This window comes from Lepidochelys kempii, chromosome 22, assembly GCF_965140285.1.
Source record: "Lepidochelys kempii isolate rLepKem1 chromosome 22, rLepKem1.hap1, whole genome shotgun sequence".
NCBI lineage: Eukaryota > Metazoa > Chordata > Testudines > Cheloniidae > Lepidochelys > Lepidochelys kempii.
This window is the reverse complement of record NC_136401.1, coordinates 9,690,739-9,712,607: the sequence shown is the minus strand read 5'-3', so window position 1 is coordinate 9,712,607 and position 21,869 is coordinate 9,690,739. Positions and strand designations below refer to the sequence as shown.

The 21,869-nt window shown below is 41.4% G+C and overlaps 1 protein-coding gene across 6 annotated transcripts in view; it reads left to right on the top strand.

The window, feature by feature from the left end:
* ARHGAP32 (Rho GTPase activating protein 32) overlaps positions 1–21,869 on the top strand; it is a 416,149-nt gene that overhangs the window by 313,551 nt on the left and 80,729 nt on the right. For all 6 annotated transcript variants that reach the window (XM_078849914.1, XM_078849912.1, XM_078849913.1 and 3 more), the window contains one exon: positions 6,006–6,087. In XM_078849914.1, coding sequence (XP_078706040.1) covers positions 6,006–6,087 — 82 coding nt within the window. The remainder of the gene's footprint in view (positions 1–6,005; positions 6,088–21,869) is intronic.

Genomic DNA, 21,869 nt, shown 5'->3' with positions numbered 1-21,869 from the left:
CATAGATCTGCCTTAGATTGGTCAGGATAGTGAAACAGACTATTAGTTGAGAGTGTTTTTCTTTGTGCATAATTTTGCAATGTAGAAGTTTTCAGAGTAAAATAAAATGCTCGTATGTTAGAGAGCAAAGCACGTTTATGTGGACTTAGCACAGGTTTGCAAACTCAAGTCTTTAAAGGAAAAATTGAATTCTAGCTTCTGTTTGTTGTTTTGGGAACCCAGTGCTGAAGGCAACCATCTTGCTGGAGAGAGACGTCACTTGTGAGACAGGCGTTGTGAAAGAGCCCACTGGATGCATCACCAGTGGCGACATTTCTTAGCCAGCCGGCCACCTCTATCTGCAGGATCAATTGCAATAACAGCTTAGACAAAATTGTATCTGAGTTTAGTCCTGGCAACAAAAAGTTTCCTACACTAAGAGCAGTTGTGCTGCTTTGCTGAGTAGAAGGGCTGCACTTTACCTGTAAGTATGTGACCAAAGTGTGTGTGTGTGTGTCTCGCGCTCTCTCTCTCTCTCTCTCTCTCTCTCTCTCTCTCTCTCTCTCCTTGGCCATTCCCTCACCTAGCTCTGCATTTTCTTGCAATGCTGTTGGCATTAGAGTCCCTCAATCCTTGCATGCCAGTAGTACCAGGGCTAGAACTGTGCCTTGCCCTTCCGTCACTGGGGAGACTCTTTGTATCCTCTTTTTCCCATCTTGCAGGCATGCAGGGCTGAGCACTATCTAGCACAAAGAAAACTCTAGAGGGGAAAAATCTGAGTCCTCATGCTGCTAACTCCGACTTGCGCCCACTGTTGGTTTGCTATGCAGATCGATGTCCGTAATTCTGTTAGAAATTTGGTCCATATTGTAGATCTCTTGTAGGTTGTGCCTGCCCTGTGGTTCCCCCTGCTGAATTAGTGTGGTGCTGCATGTACTCCTTGCCTCAGTTTCCCTTCTCAAGAAGCTTGTAACTCTCCTTCAGGCACTCTTGATGCTTGACTTAATATTCTCCTTGGGGCTTGTTTATTATGAAACCTCATCAAAAGATTCCATAACAAAAAGTCCCAAATAAACAAAAGGTGCTTCTGGTTTTCTGGAGCCTGCCCTGTAACCTCTGTTCCCAATCATCTCAGGGTTATCTTCTCAGTCATTATGTCTGTCTTTATGGCATGAGCCCAGCCCTCCTCTTGGAACTTGGGTAGTTCAAGCAGTTCTTGTCCCTCTCCCTTACCAGGAGTCCCCAGCTCTTCTCCTGGAGCTGGGTTGCAATTTACTTCTATTCCTGTGTCTTCTCCTTACTGCTCACCTCCTGCAGCTGGGTAATCGAAGCAGTTGGCCCCACTTAGTCCTCAGGCTGGTGACTCAGGACACCTGAGTTGGGGTTGGTCCTGCTTGGAGCAGGGGGTTGGACTAGATGACCTCCCGAGATCTCTTCCAACCCATATCTTCTATGATTCTATGACCCTGCAGGAGCCTTCTCTCACTCCCTTCAGTGTCTGCAGGCATCTGCCCGGCGTGAAGGAAGAGGCAGCATTTATGCTCGTCCCCTTGTCCCAACTCATCCCCAGTTGGGAGAGAGGGGAGCCTTGCCCCAGGCCTTTAAAGAAGCAATACCAGGGTTTCCTTCCAAACCCTGCTTGCTCCCGGGACGGTTTCCTCTCTCCCAGTATCTACCAGATCTTTGTATCTATAATCAGATTATACAACACTTAAAGAGCCAGACCATGAGGCAGCGTGGACTGACCTGCAGGCAGTACTTCCCATAAGGGGCAGATTATGTTCCAGACATGACACTGTGACAAGGTAAAGTAGGATGATTATATATTATAAAGCAACATTTCCAAAAGGCTGATTTGACTTGGGCATTGGTGGTAGTGGTCTGGTGGTGGTAAATATTGTAGCCAACAAACATTGAGTTCTTGTTACTCACAATTTTTTTTTAATGGTTCATTTTTATAATAGCAGTAACATACATCCTGGCATTGTAATACTGAATCCTAGAATATCAGGGTTGGAAGGGACCTCAGGAGGTCATCTAGTCCAACCCCCTGCTCAAAGCAGGACCAATCCTCAACTACATCATCCCAGCCAGGGCTTTGTCAAGCCTGACCTTAAAAATATCTAAGGAAGGAGATTCCACCACCTCCCTATGTAATGCATTCCAGTGTTTCACCACCCTCCTAGTGAAAAAGTTTTTCCTAATATCCCCACTGTAACTTGAGACCATTGCTCCTTGTTCTGTCATCAGCTACCACTGAGTACAGTCTAGATCCATCCTCTTTGGAACCCCTTTTCAGGTAGTTGAAAGCAGCTATCAGATCCCCCCCTCATTCTTCTCTTCCGCAGACTAAACAATCCCAGTTCCCTCAGCCTCTCCTTATAAGTCATGTGTTCCAGTCCCCTAATAATTTTTGTTGCCCTCCGCTGGACTCTCTCCAATTTATCCATATCCTTCTTGTAGTGTGGGGCCCAAAACTGGACACAGTACTCCAGATGAGGCCTCACCAATGTCGAATAGAGGGGAACGATCACGTCCCTCAATCTGCTGGCAATGCCCCTACATATATATCCCAAAATGCCATTGGCCTTCTTGGCAACAAGGGCATACTGTTGACTCATATCCCGCTTCTCGTCCACTGTAACCCCTAGGTCCTTTTCTGCAGAACTGCTGCCTAGCCATTCGGTCCCTAGTCTATAGCGGTGCATGGGATTCTTCCGTCCTAAGTGCAGGACTCTGCACTTGTCCTTGTTGAACCTCATCAGATTTCTTTTGGCCCAATCCTCTCATGTGTCTAGGTCCCTCTGTATCCTATCCCTACCCTCCAGTGTATCTACCTCTCCTCCCAGTTTAGTGTCATCTGCAAACTTGCTGAGGGTGCAATCCACACCATTCTCCAGATCATTTATGAAGATATTGAACAAAACCGACCCGAGGACCGACCCTTGGGGCTCTCCACTTGATACCGGGTGCCAGCTAGACATGGAGCCATTGATCACTACCCGTTGAGCCTGACAATCTAGCCAACTTTCTATCCACCTTATAGTCCATTCATCCAGCCCGTACTTCTTTAACTTGCTGGCAAGAATACTGTTGGAGACCGTGTCAAAAGCTTTGCTAAAGTCAAGGAACAAGACGTCCACCGCTTTCCCCTCATCCAGAGAGCCAGTTATCTCATCATAGAAGACAATTAGATTAGTCAGGCATGACTTGCCCTTGGTGAATCCATGCTGACTGTTCCTGATTACTTTCCTCTCCTCTAAGTGCTTCAGAATTGATTCCTTGAGGACCTGCTCCATGATTTTTCCAGGGACTGAGGTGAGGCTGACTGGCCTGTAGTTCCCAGGATCCTCCTTCTTCCCTTTTTTAAAGATTGGCACTACATTAGCCTTTTTCCAGTCGTCCGGGACTTCCCTGGATATCTGTATAGTAGAGTGGTCTTATGTCTCCCAAAGTATCCTGTGATACAAGGAAATATGGCAACACCCTGGAATGTCTTAATAATAATTTCTTTACCCTTCTGTAGACCCTTTCACTGAATCCTTTGCAAGCATTAAACAAACATCAGACCTCGGCTGCAAAGAAAGAATCATTACACCCATTTGAGGAAATTGCTTAGGCACACGCTTAACTATAGGCATGCACTTACATACCCACCTTGATTTCCTGAATCAGGGTCTTCCAGAGGAGTAAACTGAGACTCCGAGAGGCAAGATAAGTGTATATTATTTTCATGTAGGTGTTGAAGTACAGCAAAACCTGCAGCAGGTCATTAGTACAAGGGCGTATCCCAGCATTGTTTTTTCAAGCAAATTTCATGCATGGTGTGAAGGCCCCTCCTAAATTCAGCTTGCATTATGGCCTTGAAATGTAGATAGAAAATAAAATTGAAGATTGCCTTTAAGCCACAGTAGGAATCTGTGCAGTCGGTGGTGCTTCTCTGCTCTCTGATGAAGGGTCTTCTGTTGTGATGTGGTGTTTGGCATATGCTAGTGGGGGAAGATGACTCTCTGCATTAGATAATGGATGACAATGCTTTTGATGCGAAGAGAAAATAGAGGGTGGGGTTTATTAGGTTGTCAGACTTGAAGTCCCTGTTTCACACTGTGCAAAGTATCATCATCCTCTTGAATTCTATTACCTGGAAGGGTGTTTTATATGGGTTTATCTGTGGCTTAAATAAACAATTTTTTAAAAAGTGCCGGAGATCCCAGAGAAGGAGAGAGAAGGAAATGTACACTCTTCTGTATGCCAAGAAGCAAATGCAGTACTAACTAGAGGTAGCAATGGGAACAGAGTAAGTAAACTAAATTCTTCCTGGGCTTCCTGATGTTGTATTAGTGAGGGGCTTTTCTCTCCACTCCACCTCAATCACTAATGTAATTATCTGGCAAACAGCATATGTGAAACCAAAGACATTAACTTGTCAATAAGGCAGTAAATCATTATAATGAAACCCAAACTAGCAATGCTGTTTTAAAATTGCAGCTTGCTCGCTCATCATTGTGTAAATTTTAAAGGGACGTGCCATCCATTGGATGAGATTTAACCTATCCTTAGCCCATGAAAAAGAAAAGTTCTCATTTTGTTTGGTAGCTGCTATTAGAGCAGTAATGCCTCCTGTTTGCTTAGATTCACTAAGGTGTGAACAGTTTCCCCATAAAGTTGCTTAAGAGCCTCATGTGTCTTCCCGTGTTGGCATCATGAGCTACCATGGACCTGGCATAAAAACTAAGGCTGAAGTATAATTACAGTGGTAATAGAAACATTATTTATGATGGTGTTACAATAACCCAACCTCTCCCCGCTTGATTTAAGATGTGCAGCAGTCTTTACCTTTAGATGACCTTGCATTTATCTAAGTATATATCATCCCCACTATTAATTTTAGTACATTGCCAAATCCTTTAATCCTGGATCATGCTCTAACAGTGCCCTGCTGCATCTGTAGAGATTAACTCTTGGACTAAACTCACTTCTTATACAAAATCATGAAAACTTTGTATGGAAGGCAAGGACACAGATTTAAAGTGGGTCAGAACAAGGCATAAGGGGTTGGTTGTGACCCTGAAAGAATGATCTCTTGAGAAGCTGGGAAGAAAAGGTGACTCTCTTACAGGATATAAGTCTTTAGAACTGGTACCAGCAAAATGAATTCAGGAACTTGTTGAGACAAGTGCAACTAAAAATTCTCTCCTTTAAACGGCAGTTAGTGACGTTTGTTGTTACCCTGGCAAGATGGAGATGTCCCGAGCATGTGCCGTGTTTTCTTTGGAAAGAAACAGCTGTGTGGAGTGGGTTCAAAGATGTCTAGAAGCAACAATATAACTATCTTGGTGTTTGCTGTAGAGACTCTGAAAGTAAACAGTGCTGCATCGTTCGTTCCCTAATGTGCTCCCTGAGCTGACAGCTGCATGTTGCTGTAACAGGGCATTTTGAAAGCAACTGCGAGAGAAAAATGCACAAATATATTAGCCTGCATTTAAATTAATTTTTAAAAAAGCAATGAACATAGAAGATATCTGTGAGTATAATACATTGGCAGTGGAAAAGACATCATTACTCCTAACATTTTGAATTAGCTGAGTGATATATTAAAAGCTGAAGAGTTTCCCCTTCCATAGTACGCAGAGTGTTTGAAATTAACCCTCGTGTAGAGTAGAACACGGCTTTGCACCCCTCAGATTTCACTTGAGCCTGCAGGCCATCTCGTCTGTATGAACAAACGTATAGTTTGTTGCAAGCTGAAATATTTATGTCCTGTGGAAAAAGCTTTCAGATTTATAACAAAGTTTAGTGTATTGCACAATACAAAGTACTTGGCTCATAGACTTTCTGGTTACATCATTTTTGAAAAATCATAGTGATACTAATCCATGTGTATGTTTCATACAGTTGTGGAGTAGTATACAAACAGGCTTAAAAGAGAAAAGGTAACTAACATGGCTTCTCACACACAATAATTTGACTATACGATCTTTAATATTTTGCATTTATACCCTGTTTCTGTTTTTCTTGTCATACAGGTGGGATTCTTTCCGAGTGAGTGTGTTGAGCTAATTAACGACAAAGTTCCTCAATCTATGACCAACTCTGTGCCAAAACCAGGTATGTGTGTGTGCAGTTATTCAAAACATTTTATGGAACTCCTCTTTTCCATGCTTCACGTTTTATCACTTCTTTTATACTTCTCATGATCTGTTTTTCGCTGCATCACCCATATGTTACACTGTGTTGGGCGTCTTGCATTCTCTTTGTTTTGTTAGCTAATATCAATGTTCATTTCATATGTGTTTTGAAATATTTAGCCTTCCAAGGTTTTGGGGTCCCTTCAACAACCTCTGAGTACGCTCCCTTCACCAATCCTGCTTTTGATGCCTTTGTCAGAGTGTAGTACATTATTTTTTTTCCATATGGAATGTAGGGATGATCCAAAAACGGTTATGTCAGCTTTGATACAATGGGGGAGATACATACAGTGGGACCTGGGGGTGGAGTAAGGTCTTGTCTACACAGGAACACTCAGCAAAACTTAACTTTTAAAGTGGATTAGTTAAACCTCATTAAATCCATGTGTGGACACTCTTATTTATTTAAAGGTCCCTTAATTTGGTTTAGCTTAATTCACTTAAGTTCAGTTAAACAGAATTGAGGCCACTTTCACATTCTGAATAAAATCATGTACACAGGAATTTAATGCGGTTTAACTAATCTATTTAAAATTCACACTGTAGTTAATTTGGATTAATTCTCCTGGTAGCCCCTATATAAACAAGCCCTTAGATACAATAGAACTCAGATCCTAAACACCCCTGATTCTGGATCTGCAAATCCAAAGCCCAAACCCACCTTTCTCACCCCACTTCTTTTCTGGATAGCTAGGTGTTGTATAAAGTGAAGGACCATTATTACGGGAATGAACTGATCAAGGAAAAATTAAATGGAGAAAAAGATGTTGGACCTGATTCTGCTCTCAGTTCCACTAGTCTAGTTCAGGGCTTACTCCACTGACTGGTGCACATGCATGACCCCATGTATTTCTGCACATCCTAATGATACTGAGATTGTTCTTTGCTCTGTGGTTTTTTAAAATTTATTATTATAAATCCTGCTTTAAAAGGTCACCCTAACTGCTGTCTCTGTGTCAAGGGAAACATCTTGAAATCACTGATCTGGCTGCGTTAAAACGGTGCAGCGTAGCAGCAAGCAGTCCCTCTAGGATAACCGAGTGATAGAGAATGAAGGGTTTTCCCCTTTTCTGGGGAATGCCTGGGAGAACACCCACCTTAATGATATGTTTTATCTGCCAAGAGTGCCAATTTGACACTTTTTTAAAAAACTGTCGTTCCAGGGATTGATTTTACTAAGTGAAATTCCTTTTGACAAATTCTATTTTAGTTCTCAGGGCTTGTGGCTCACCAGTACAGAGTCATGAACGCTAAGATATCTATGCAGTGCATCAATATTGCATGCTTTGAATGGCTGAACATTCGGAAAGAATACTTTCCACTGTTGCCCCAGTTCCCCTGCCCTGCCTTCATCCTCTCCAGGAACGTGGGAATGCACTTGTGTTAGCTTCTCTGTTGCATAGCTCATTAGCAAGTCAAGTCATTGCAGCAGGTGTGCGCTCAGTAAATCCAATATGCATTTCTCAAAGCTTGAACTTGATCTGTAAGTACTGCAGTCATTCACTTCTTCAACCGTGTTTTTATCAGTCCGAACATGTAGACAAAGGCAACTTTAGACCCTAATATAAGCTGGGCTGAGGAAGACCATCACAGTCACAAGTGTTTATCATTAAATATGGCTCAGGCAATTAAATTAAATGTCACAAATTGCTGGTGAGTAGTTTCTTAGTAAGCCTTAATGAGAGATAATGAAGCAGCATAGATTAATATATTCTATTTGGCTTTAACAGCACACTGGAGAGAGGTGGTTTTTTTTCACAATCAAAGAAAACATTTGTTTTGTATAAAAGGTACAAGCTCTATTGCAGTGAGTACATGGAAGGATTATTAGGTCTCAGTGTTAACCTTCCTTAATAGTTACCCCATACATACGGTAGGCCCCAAGCATTCAGGATTTACTTAAGGCTACCAAGAAAAAAACAAAGCCACATCTTAAGCCTACAATCAACAGAACCTTCACATTAAAAATAGAATCTTGAATTGCCATCTGTCCCATTGTAAGTAACCTGGTTTGTGAATGGAGAGAGGTATTTACATTTATAGTAGGCAGCTCAGCAGCCTGCATATCTGGAGAATCAAAAAATATTTTTAACAATGGTCTGTTTTTCAGTCTCTTCTGAGAAATGACCTAATATAGAAGAGCTGCTTAGATAGGACAGGCCAAACTAGTGCCTATGGATAAAATTTTCAAAAGAGCCTAAGTGCCATTGACTTTCAGTGAGACATAGGCCCCGATTTTTAAAGATATCGAGGCATTGCTGTGTTCAGCATTGCGACACCTAACTTATTTAGGAGGCTAAGCGTCATTTTCAAAAGGCACCTAGGAGCCAAAATCCCATTGACCAACATTGGGATTTTGGCTCCTCTGTGTCTAAGTCCCTTTTGAAAATGAGATTTAGGCTTCTAAACCAGTTAGGTGTTGCAATACTGAGCGCAGCAACCCCTAAATGCCTTAAAAAATCTGGGCCGTAGGCTCCCCAGTAGCCAACTCCCTTTTGAAAATTGGACTTAGGCTCCTATATCACCTTAGTGCTTTTGAAAATTTACTCTGTAGCCTTATATCCAGCATCACAAAGAAATACATCAGAGGCCCAGTTCACTCGGGCACTTCTGCACATGCTTAACTGCCTTGTTGAAAAGGAATTGATTTAAGAATGTGCTTAAAGTTAAGAATGTGCTTAGGTGCTTTGCTAAAGTGGTCCCCAAATTAGCACCAGGTCAGCACCTTGCTGGCAATCTCAGCTGAAAAGACAAGGCATGGAGACTGAACGATACATTCAGTTTTCACCCATTTTTTCAAGTTCTGTGTGTATATAAATCTCCTCACTGTATTTTCCACTGAATGCATCCGATGAAGTGAGCTGTAGTTCACGAAAGCTTATGCTCAAATAAATTGGTTAGTCTCTAAGGTGCCACAAGTCCTCCTTTAGTTTTTAGAAGCAGTCCCTCCACAACATGGTTAAAGTTGTGTTGGTGGGACAGTGTGGAGAAATCTGTATTTCCCCTACCTATATTGTGTGCGTTCTGTGAATATAATGCGTGATTCAGGCTTCCAGACCAATTTCCAAACACGTTAAAGTTCACATCAGATATCTTTTTAATTATCTATATTTTAGTGTTGCCGTTAGCTTTTCCAGGGAACAGCGAGATGCTTTTCCAACAGGAATTGGTTGGGGCCTTACTTTACCTTAGCAGGGTATTCCAACCAGAATCAACCTAAGGTTTTAGATTTCGACTCAGTAAAGCAGATTTAGCAAAATGTGACCTTTGTTTCCTTAATCAGAATTTTGTGTGTAAAGCATTCAGGATGTTTTGTATCTACAGCATTGAGTTGTTTGCCATGACGGAATTTACAAACATAGAACTGATTGTGTTGTTTAATTGCTCATAGATTTTGCTGGGTTAAGTAATCTAATGAAAAGCAGATGTAAAGCAAAGAATTTCCTGCCCTGCTATTTATTATTATTCATAGTGGCTGAGATCTTGATTTGCAGAAGTGATGGGAGTAACACTTTAATAGACTCATAAAATACTAGGTTGGGCTTAAATGAAGTACAATTAATGAGTGAGATTCAAATGAAAATGAGATGTTGGAGGCTAAAGAGGAGAGTTGGGACTAGGTACAGGCTGCATTTAGGAATAATGTTTCTTTAATTATAGAGGTGTTTGCTAACACCAGAGATGTGAGCTGAATAACTGTCTAAAGAATAACAGGAAACCTGGATTTAAGTGAAAATTTTATCCATTTTATCCAGTTATTCTGACATTCAAAGGACTAAGAAAAGAAAAAATGCTTCTTGCCATGAGTTTGCTTTAAGATATATTTGACAATAAAGCTTGTAATTAAAACTAGCATTTCTGAATGCATCAATGGCATCATTTGTGAAATGAAAGCCCAGTGTAACACTTTAAATTGGTTTCAATTCTGCTTTAATACAGAATTTGTAGTTGTGTGTAGATATATATGTAGACCTATATCTTATTAATTCAAAATAAACAGTCCAATTTATGATAGCTAAAGTGGGTTCCTATATTGCTTGGAATGAGTTGTCTTTTTATAACCATGATCTCTATCACCACATCAGGCTTATAAATACCAAGCTTTAATTTCAAGTGTATTTCAGTATTTATTCTGCAAACATAGCATCTCAAGTCATGATCCAGTGAGACCTCACAAGCTTAGCTGGAGAAGACTCAATGAGTACCTCCATGGGGCAGTACATAGAAAAGCTAGGTGCTTCAGGAATCAGTGAGAGTTATTTTTTGAGTAGCATTTTCCCTTTTGAATTTGCATTGACCAGTGCCCCAGATTATTTCTAGTGAGTCCAATACCACAGAAGTAGAGCTGGGCAAATAATGGATTTTTTGGTTCACTGGCAATTCTGAAAAATCAAAAACATTCATTTGGAGGCAAACTAATAATGGAATTTTTTGAAAATTTTGGCTGTCCAAAAGTCAGAAAATATTTCAAGTGGGATTGAACTCGACACAAATTCATGAATAATTTTGGGTCGACTGAAACTTCATTTTTCAGCGAATAAACTATTTGACAAAATATTTTCCCTAGCTTCGTGCAAGGCACCCTCCTCTTTCAGTTGAGACCCACAACCAATGACATGTCTCTGTTAAAAACTCCATAGTACAGAGCAAGAGTGTGCTGGCCAAATTCCCATTTGTTTGAGTAACTGTAATTTACCTTCTTCAATTCCATTTCATTTGGCAATGGAATTCTAATCTTCACTTCCTGTCCCAAATTATTATGTAGTGTTACTATGCACTGTTTGACAATGAGTAATTCCCACCCCAGAGGTGACTGAACTTGAGTGGTACCGTAGATGGAAGTAGTGCCTGGCTGTATGGTTTTTAAAGAGTTTTGGGACACTTGGAGATGACAGATGACACACACATTCCAGATACTATTATTCTTTCTGGTGAGATGTGAGCCTTTTGAACTTTCAGCCTGCTGCTTAGCTGAGGGGAAACCATCAGTGTTTTTCCTCAAAGTGGAATGTTTGGAAGTGCCTTTCAAGTGTTTCTTACTCCTCTCATCCAGTATTGTTCATCTCTGGTAGGTGTTGTCTGGGAACAGGATGTGCATTTGTTCATATCTTCTCAGTTTGTCAGTTTTTCATTATAATGATTTTAGGCATCATCTCTTTTTATGTGTCATCTTTGGTCATTAACCTTTGAATATCCGCTATGGTAGTTGAATGCCATTTAAAAAAGGGTATCATGCTTATCCTCATGCATGAACTCGTTGTATGTCTTGCTTGTTAACATGTAACTTGTTATTGTGTGTCTTATCCTGCATAAAGCCTTGCTTACCAAATCTTGTCTCAGAAATACTTTGGCTTGATAGTTTGTTGGAAGGTGTTTGAACATATGTCACCTCTTAAATTGGGAGAGATTAGTGCCAATATGAAAACAAAGCATAAACATAAGCAGTTGACGGCATGAAGTTCTGAGCGTAGCGGAGAAGGGGTGGGTTGGTGCGGGACATCTCTCTCTCACTCATTACTCTTTCAAAGCGCCGAACTCTTTAAAACTCCAATGGGGCTGTGCCACCACTAACCCGAATATCAGCCTTGTTTATGACCAAGGAATTCGGTTTTTTTAGATTTAACAGGTACATTTACTTATCTACTATCTATATGCACATATATACTAGCAAATCCTCATTAAAGCTTAACACCATATATATAATATGTATTATACTTATATATATGGTGTTAAGCCTTAATGAGGATTAGCTAATATTTTAATACATGTGTTGCAAGTTGTTAACCACAAATAAATATTTTTAACATAATAATGACGATGAATCAAAACTCCAGATTCAAATAACCCACTGAACTTCAGAGGTGTTTAAAATCCAGGTCTGTGGTACGAATTGAGTATTGAAAACGAATCCATCATTTTAAATGCAAAGATGTAAAACTGAGTTGCACCAATTGTTTAAGAGATGGTTGCTAACAAAACAAACGCTGAAGAAGTTGAACCTGCATTAAAATAAGATAGTTGTAAACTCTGGAGACAAGGACAAAGTGTTTTGTTTAAGATGTACTGGAATATGCAGATGAAGGGAGAAAACAGCATAGATTCAGTAATGCAGATCCTGTATTTTAGCAGACCAGTTAGCACTGGTTAATGCCCATTGGAAATAGATTCTAGCTGGCAGTTACTCTAGACAAAATACAAATTGATTGTTAAAACATGTATAATTAAATGTAGTACCATTTTTGTTAATCCTCAGCGATGATTTAAAAATAATTAATTATTGAGTTTTTAATGTATAACTTTCCTGTTAAATCTAAATTGAATTGGAATTTTAGTGAGCCAGCTTGAGGCTACACTTTCAGTGTGCTGCTGGAAAGGAGCGAAATGCACTAATGTGCCTGAGGCTGATGCATGTAGTTCTCTGTGCAGTAGCCTGAAAATGTTCTTGTAATATTGACAAACTTAGACACCAGTTCTACGAGATGTTACGTAATCTCAGCTCCCCTTGAATTTAATAGGTGCTGCAGGTGGTCAACACCTTGCAGGACTGGGGGACCCTCTTCTACACATGCATCTTGTTGTTAAATGATTTTTTTTTTTTTTTGCAAAGCATCTTCCATGTGTATGTCTCAGGTGTTATGGGCACCACCTGTCAGTCAGCCCATCAGGTTGAGTGCTCATAATAAGACTTTAACAGGACAAAGTCAACTTGTTTAGGACCCAGATTTAAAGTGTTCTAATCTGGTGTAAAATTACTTCTGGATTCTTATTGGCATTTGGTTGTTAAAATTAATTATAAAAGCAAACCAGCCCTTCAGGCTGACACATCAAATACACTCTCCTTGCTATTCTGCAGTGAGTTAATAGAGTAACCCTGTTGTCAAAGCCCTGCACTTTCCTTCACATCTTTGCGGGCCATCATGCACAGACTGAGAAGTAAGTTAAAGCAGCTTTTTGCCTGAGCGCCATTAGAAATGAAGCAAAATAAAATGTAAAAGGGGACCCAGTCAGGTAGAGAAGTATATTATTTTTGTAAATGTAATATTGCAAACTCTGGAGGTGATTTCTTTCCTGGTTGGAATTGTCCATCTTTATAGAGGTGATACAGCTCCCATACTTGGCTCTGATTCAACAAAGCACACGCGTGACCGTAACCACATGCTTACATCTCATTGAGATAATGGGACTAAATCATGTGTTCAAGTGTGTTGCTCAGCAGGGATGAGATAAAGGTTAAAACATACGCTCAGGTGCTTTTCTGAATCAGGCCCCTTGTTAGGTGCTGAGTTCCTTGAACTCCTGGTTGATTTTAGTGGGGTTTAGGGCATTCCGCACCTCTCAGAAGGTTTCCAGCACCTTGAAGGATTGATTAGGTCCATATGTGGGTTTGCAAGAAAACGGCACTGTTTGCAGTCTAGCCACGCTTGAATTGAAATTGACCCATTTTGAATGGGTGCGTGTTTTAACCATTTCTTTCTTTCTTTTTTTTTTTTAATTGTACCTTCCCAGTATCCCCTGCCCACGGAGCCCGTCCAGCGTCTTGGAGCTACTTCCCCCCTTGTACGTTTTCATTTATTCCTTTTTTCTCTCTTTCGTTTTTGCATACATGCAAGTCAGTAGCTGCAATGCTTTGAGGGATGTTCAAGGAAGCCAAAGCCAGACTGTATTGCAATGTGTGCCTTTAAGATCTTTAAACATAAAACAAATGCAGCTGGGAAACAAAGACAATGATAATTCTAACCCTCTTCTGCCAAATATGCTAGGGTCACTATATGGCATTAAAACCATGATCAAAGATGAAGAAAACACCTTCATAACCCCCGTGCAAACAAAATGAGGGTGTCAGCTGGAAGAAAGACAGGCTAAAGAGTTGGGAGATGGAAGAGAACTAAATATAGCGTGGACAGCACATTATATATTTTAAAACAATCTTCAGGAGAAAAATAATTAAGCTGATTTTCTTAAAAGTGGGTAGATAATTTTATTAGTACTAGGCACTCCCCAGCCCCAGAATGACTCTGTGAGGTGACCTGGGAGCAGTATTCTTTTAGTGCCCAGTACAGCGGGCCTCTGATTTTGGTTGGGGCCTCTAGACTCTGATGCAACACAAATAATAATCAGTCCAGTGACAGTAAAATTATATCCCCTTGTCAGAAATTTAAGATCTTAAAGGTGGAAGCCTGATACATGTTGAGCCTCCCTTGTACATCCCCCATTGTAAGATGCTTTTTTATTCTTGGGTTTCCATAAATCAAAGTATAAACTTTTAAACAAAATGATTATTTAAAAAGTCCCCATCTCCTTGCCCCACCCTTCCCAGCAAATTGATCTAAAGATGGTGCTTTGCACTGCATGGTGGGGAATGGGAATATCTTTCTATGTGGATCAGCCGGGATTTGGGGACCACTGCAGAGATATCTCTGGATGGAAGGAAGTGTCATTTGACAGCACTCCTATCAGTTGTGAGGAGCTTCTTTGATGAATGCCCGCAGTGAGGCAGTGGGGGCTTACAGACTTGGCAGAAGGATACTGGCCACCCATGAGGCCATGAAAGAGAGCAACAGAGCAGTGCCTGCTTGTGTCTCCGATAGGGTCATGCAATAGGGGAAAGCTTTCCTTCTTTAAATATTGCCAGCAGTGTCCTTAATCATAAAGGAGCTGTTTTCTTTGTCATCCCAACTCTCAGTGACAAAGCAAAGAGCCTGAGGGTATTGATATTGGGGCAGAGACTCTGTGAAAGAGGGTAAAGTCGATTGACACAAGAAGCCATATTATTGACATACAATGTAAACAAATTTTGCAGTGAGGATAATGAGTACTAGTGAGAACCAAGAGGGGTTTCGGTTTTGAGTTTTTTTGGATGTGTGGAAAAAACAGAGAGAGAAAGAATCTTCTTCGTTTCTTCTTGTACAGAGAAACTTTGTGGGAAAGAAGTAAACCTTGATCCCTCCAGAAATGCCATTCTTTCTAGGGTTCAGCAGCAGTTAACCTCAGATGATGTGTTTTTTTTCCTTTTGTAACCTGAAAAAAAGAGTGGCTACCTCTCTGGTTACTTAATGCAACCTGAAAGGTCAACACTCAGACTCACTCTGCTTTAAAACAGTTTCGTTAGAGGGAAGAGTTCAAACACTGAATCAAGTATCATATTTCTGCTCAAAGGTATAAAGCTTATTAGTGGTTTTACTTGTTTTTCATGTGAAATTAATTTCTTTTGGCAGCCATGTCCCTTTCTGAGTAATACAAATGAAGCAAATAGATTACAAATTTGGCTGCCACAGTACATGGAACGCCAGTACATACCATGTGAGACTTCATTGACATGCTTAAGTATTCATCTGTGCTCTACACCGGTGGTTCTTGTTTGTAATATTTCCCTATATCAAAGGGCCCCAGTTAAACATCTCCTGTTTCTAATAATTTAGGAAGACTTTGTGTGTGTATTATTTTTTAATAGAGGTTTCCCTCCTCCCCCCAGACTTTGCCAGTGTTAGGGGGTGGGTATCTCCCTTCTTTGTTTTTCTGCTCATGTAGCTTTCTTTAGAGTTAGAAGGAGATGCATGTTCATCTAGGAGGAAAGGTTTATAGTGCATGAGCCTAATTTTAAGATTTGCTGAGCATTCATGGCTCCTATTGACTTCAGCCGGAGCTGAGCACCTCTGAAAATGTGGCCCTATATCTTTTGGGTCCTGACTACGCCTGACACCGGGACTGCGCAAGCTGCAGCCACAACACCACCGGTACTAGCAAGGTTCTAGCACTGCCATTATCAAAATCCTTATACACCAGTGCTAGGAACCTGCTGACAACAATCCTATTTACATGTGGTTGCAGATAGCCCAGTTCTTTTCAAAGGTTAGGCTTGTGGGTAGGCTGCCTACATCTAGTTTCACCCTCATAAATATGTAGAATCTGTGCCTCAGAGCACATCAGATCAGAACCCAGACTTTTGACATGTTCATTCTGTTAATACTCTCTCTGCAAATGAAATAGTTAGTCTCCTAGAGTTTGTTCCATTAGCTTTTTTTTAAATTAACCATGTTTGTTCTTTCTCTTGCCTTGTCCCTCTCTATACCCCTTCCCCCCCTCCCCAAATTGCATGCAGATTTGGAGATGGCTAGTGTAAAGCCAGGTTCTGCATGTGTTACAGAGACTCTGAACCAGTCCCAGCTGAGCTCAGGTAGAGCCATTATGGACAATTAGCTTCTCAGTGTCCTAACCCAAAGTCTAACACTGTGCGTGATAGCAGTAGCTATATACTAACACCTTAGGTTTGGCTACAGAAGCTAGACATAGTTGAAATAGATTATGTTGATTTTTATTTCTTTCTGAAGTCTGGAAAAGTAAGAGCCTGATCCTGAAAATCCTTCTTCATGCAAGCAATTTTTCCATGACTAATCCCATTGCAGTCAGTAGAACAGTATTCTAGAATAAGATTAGCAGGATTGGATTATTTTAACATGGCAGTACTGATGTTATTCATTCGCATCATGGGTTAACTCAGAAATCTCCTCACCTGCATAAGGTCTGAATCTAAAACACAGTTCCTTTTATGGTGCTTATAAAAATACATGGTACCAAAACCGTCTTGTTCGTGCAAAACAGAGGAGAGCTTGCTCAGAGAGGAAAGAGAAGAAATGTGGTTTAAATGCTGTAGTTTAGCAGCATCTTAAATGGCCATGATGTGTGCACTGTTACAGTGATAGCTAAGAACCGCTGTGTTGTCGTTGTCATGACTCCCTTGCAACAGCCTCTCAGGAGAAACAGGAGGTAAAATTAAAGCACTGTAAAGGAGCTGAGGGACTGCAGTGTGCCACGGATAGATCCAGCGTGCTCTAGCTGTCCATTTGGCAGTTATTGCGAATGACTCACTAACATGCATTTTAATATCTTGTTTTTATGAATGAATATCTGGAGTTGTCTTTGACATAATTTTATACAAAACTATAGCCTAAGGGAGGTGAGTGGTAATGGGGTATGTTGCCTTTGTGGGCGTTCTCAGCAGAGAGGTCGAGGATGGAATGTGTGCACAAAGCAACCATCAGGGCAGCAGAAGTTGTTTCTCCGAGGGAGGGCTGAGACATGCTGGCAAGGGTCAGTGCAGGGGGAAGCTTGCACCTCTTCTGTGCCCATTCTGCTGGTGAACAGAGGATTTCATTATTCAGAGCTGTCAGCACAACATCTTTCCACCAGCACTAAATTCACCTAAAATAGTTAAAGAAAAAAAAAAAAAGAGAGAGGGGCCGGGGAGATATTACAAGTGGGATTTTCCCAAAGTGCCTACAGGACTTAGGAACACGGGTGTTCCATTGAAAATCATGGGATTTTGTGCTCCTGAATTCCTTGGGTGCACTTTAAAAAAAAATCTTCATAAGCTGAACTTAATAAAGTGACCAAGAGCCATAAAGTACAGTTATTGGCGTGCTGGATCGATGCTGTGCAGTAAAAATGGGTTAATTTAATATCTTGTGCAATGAGTCATGGTCCCACAGAACTCAGGGCTGTGGATCACGTGCTGTCACCATATATGTCTTTGAAACACTTTACTCTACCCCCTTGAATTGGAACTGAAGTGTACTCATGTCCCCGCTATACATTATTCACACACAATCCCTGTTTAGTAAACTGATTGTGTTTCCATGGGTGTCATTAATGTTAATGAATGGTGCCATTGATGTTACTCTAATAAGTGAGTCACCAACACTTCCAAGTACCTGTCAAATCTTCCTTTTGCCTGCACTGTCCACAATATTATCATTGCGGTTCTTTCTTTCCCACATATGAGGGCTAATTAATGAGCTTAAAGTTTGTACAGTGCTTTGATGGAACGTGCTTCAGAAGGGCCAAGTATTATTTTCATTGTCTCTCATAATTGCATATCTCCCTATTGCCACCTTTTCAGTATTGCCCGTGTCTGCCACTGCCTCGACTCTACCCACCTCAGCTGAACTCCTCCTGGATACTTTTATCTTCTCACTTTAAAGGTCAGCAGCAAAGGAAATTTTTTTGGTTGGGCTTTTGCCCTCTTTTGCTTCTTTATAATGGATAAAGAAGGGCTGGACATTTCCACCCACCACTCCCTCCAGTTCTTTCTCAGTATTATTTTGCTGCTATTTTGTACCTGAGAAATATCAGCAGAACCAAGGCAAGTCTTCCTTAGTTTTACTGTTTTGGAAGTTTCAGGACGTTTATTTTGAACTCCAGGCATAATGCTTACCACGAGTAGCTCCAGTGACTTCCTATCATTAGAAGATTGGATTTCTTGGGGGACAGTCATGGTGTCTTTAAGTGACTGCCCAGGACCATAACAGAGGTGTGGGATATGGTATCTCATTGGAAACACTGACTGTCTTTTTTGCTCTTTAAATTCATGTGCACGGTTACATAAATAGCAGTAACATTTTCCTCTGACGTCATTTAACAGCACCCGTGTTTCTTTCACTCTGTGCCTCTTGTTCTGTTCCATTTTCCCCTTTCTTGCTGCAGTAAATAAATACATAAAGTGGGGAGACCAGAGCAGAGTGCTGACCTAATGGGGTGCTGCTATATGCAAGATTCACCTGCTCTGCATTGAACTCTAAACCCTAAAACCTGTAGCAGACAGTGTGAACTTGGAAGAACTTCAATTTTTAATATTCTAGGAACAAGTATTAATAAACTGTGGACATTAGATGCTCTCACAAACGTTTATTGCAGAAGATCTGAAGCATCCTCTGCAAAGTAGTCTGTGTCCTGTAACAATGTATAAGAGGTCTTATAAATTGAGTGTGGGAAACATCCAACGTCTGTTCCTTGAAAACACTATCAAAAGGACATCTTTGCACCGCGCCCCACAAATCTCTAGAAACTGCCTGGCATGAAATTACTCACTGTGCTTTATATGCAATTCAAAGAGCTTCCCAGAGGATTTACAGGAGCGATAAATCCCCTCCGTGCATGTCCTCCGTCTATATATCAGCCACAGTCTAGATGGAAATCTCAAGCTCTTTGCAGAAATGAAGCCAGTGAAAAGTGCTGTTTTAAAGGACGAGTGTCTCACAGTTTGAGGTGACCTGGTAGGACATTTAATGCAACAAATGAAGGAAAAGCTGTCCTTGAAATAGACTGAAGGTGGAATATCTCCCTCTTTGGTCTGTGTCGGCAGGAAGCTGGGATCCAGGATGATCTGTCATAATATGGCTATAGCTGCCGTCAATAACCTACTCTCCACCCCAACCACCCAAATCAGCTTCAGAACATAGGAAGTCAAGCAATGTGTGCAATCAAAAGGCCATATTTCCTCATCCTCCTGTGGGATTTTCCACTGGAAGTGGTGCGTCAATGCCAGGAACAGACACCACCATTTCTTCATGACCAGTTAGTTCCATCAGGCGCTGTGGGATTTGCCCACTCACCCTCATGGAATGAGCAGGGTTGGGGGTGGCTGATGAAAAGACAGTTCTATTCCCAGGAAACACACATCCCAAGAATGAGAGTGACAGGTTATCAGCTGGGCCTGGGAGAGCATTCTGCATAAAGACACCCTATGCACCCCTCCCTCTGGCTTCCTGGTCGCACAGTTCTGTTGGAACCCAGAAGGGGGCACTTCTAGCACAGAGGTTGACTAGTTTTCTGCAGGCTTTGCGGGAGAGACATTTAGCCTCCCTTTTGCCAAAGCCTGCCTGCCCTCCACCTACAGAGAAACAGTGCCACAGGGATGGCTCAGCCCCACCCAAAAAGGGCAGAATTCTCTGCGCGCAGTTTCCAGACAGATGATCTGGCCCAAATTCTTAATATAAGTAAAAGTCTTGAACACGAACACACACACACCCCATTAAGATTCTCCCCCTCCCCGCTTTTATATTATGATATAGTCTTTAATGACATGGTCGCATGCTGTTTTTTCCACGTGACCCCTGCCTCATTCAGTGCACAGAATGGATGGTGCTCACTTAATGAGCAGTTATTCCATATATTTTTTTTCCTCCTGCTTGTTCAGTGTGTTGCCCCGAGCCTTATTTAATGCATACTAGTCAAACTGTCCTCTGAAGACAGAGTTAATAATTTTGTCACTGGCATTTCCATGGCGTTCATCGCAAACACGAATTAATTTATTTTCACTACACTGCTATATCATGGCTCCAGGGCTAGCTGCACCTCTGTTCCCACTTTGGTCTCTCTGAGTGCACCCGCTTCAGTGTTAGGCCTTGTGCCTTATACCTCTCCTGGGGTGAAAGCACATGATTCTTTCACTCTTAGACCAGGCACATGGGATGGACCATGGTTTTGCAAGCAGATCTTACTGGGTTTGGCATCTGGAGTTCTTCCCTTTGGGATTCTGTGACACATGGTGAATACAGTTTCCAGACAGCCTTCTAAAACCCAAGGTACTGTTTAATCTTAACAGCAGGAATAAAGCATAGTAGAAGAAAAAGGGTTTTAAAACAACCAAAGGTCGATCAATTAATATTTTACCTATTCTTGGTAAAGATCCTAGTCAGGCCTCACTTTCCTGGTCACCCCGCAACCTAGTTCTGGGTGTCTGTCTGTTTCACTTTACTGGCTCTCCCTTGCTTGTCTGTTTAAATTTAATTGTGGTCCGTGTTCACAAGTTTGAACCCTCTACCCCCTTGACAGACTGGTCCAGTGAGCTTAGCGGGGGACAGAGGTAGAACATCACCAGGGACAATACAGGAGACATTCTCGCCAAGTGTTGGCAGAGGAGTGACTGTCTTCAAGCTGTTATGCTTCCTGTTTGTTTTCCCAGCAGCTTGCTTTGACCTAAACCAACACATTCCTACAATAAACATCCCACACCATACAATAAACATCCCAATAGCTAGGTCAGCATACAGTATTCATAAATTATTGCCGTGCAGCCTCGCCCGATGAGGTGAAGGGGATATTATTATCCCTGTTTTACAAATGGGGAACCAAGACAAAAAGAGATTATGGTAAAAAAATACCCACTAATTTTGGGTGCCAATTTGAGATGCCTAGGCCCTAACATTTCAGTGCTCTCTAGCATTGTATAGCACTTGATATGTTTAAAGCACAGCTCCCATTGACTTCAAATTCACCTGTGAATGCTCAGCACTTCTGCATTGTCAGACAGATGCCAAGGATCTCAAGTTGGGCACTCAGCAAATGAGGAACTCACAATTAGTGACAGCCTGTGAAAAGTTTGGTTTAAGTGAAATGACTAGTATCACGTAGGAACTCTGTGGGATAGAATCCAGTTCTCCAGGGCAAAACTCAACTGTCTTAACCACGAGACCACCCTTTCTCTTCCAGCAGTCACCTGCCTCGCTCACTGCACTGTCAACTTCTCTAACAAATGACACAGTGGTTTTACAGACAGCAGCCTCTTTTGCTACACAGCCCTGATTCTTCCTCACAGCAGGTCCATCCTGTGCAGTGAGTGATGCAGGGATCTGTGGGGAAAAAGTATGTGTTCATATAATTAAACACTATTATAATGGGTCTGCAGAAAGAGACTGAATTAAGGTTGCATAGGAAACCTTAATTCTGGCACTTAACATTCTAGTGTTTGATTTTGCAACCTCAAGAATGTTTTCTAATGTAGTTCATTTGTGTATTTGCCCCGCAACCTGAAAAATAATTTTCATCATGAGGCATGATACTGACACCCATCAGCAGGGCTGGATCCTTTAGATCCACCTGAGCTGATGGAGTAACTGATAGAAGTAGAATTCTACCATGTGGATC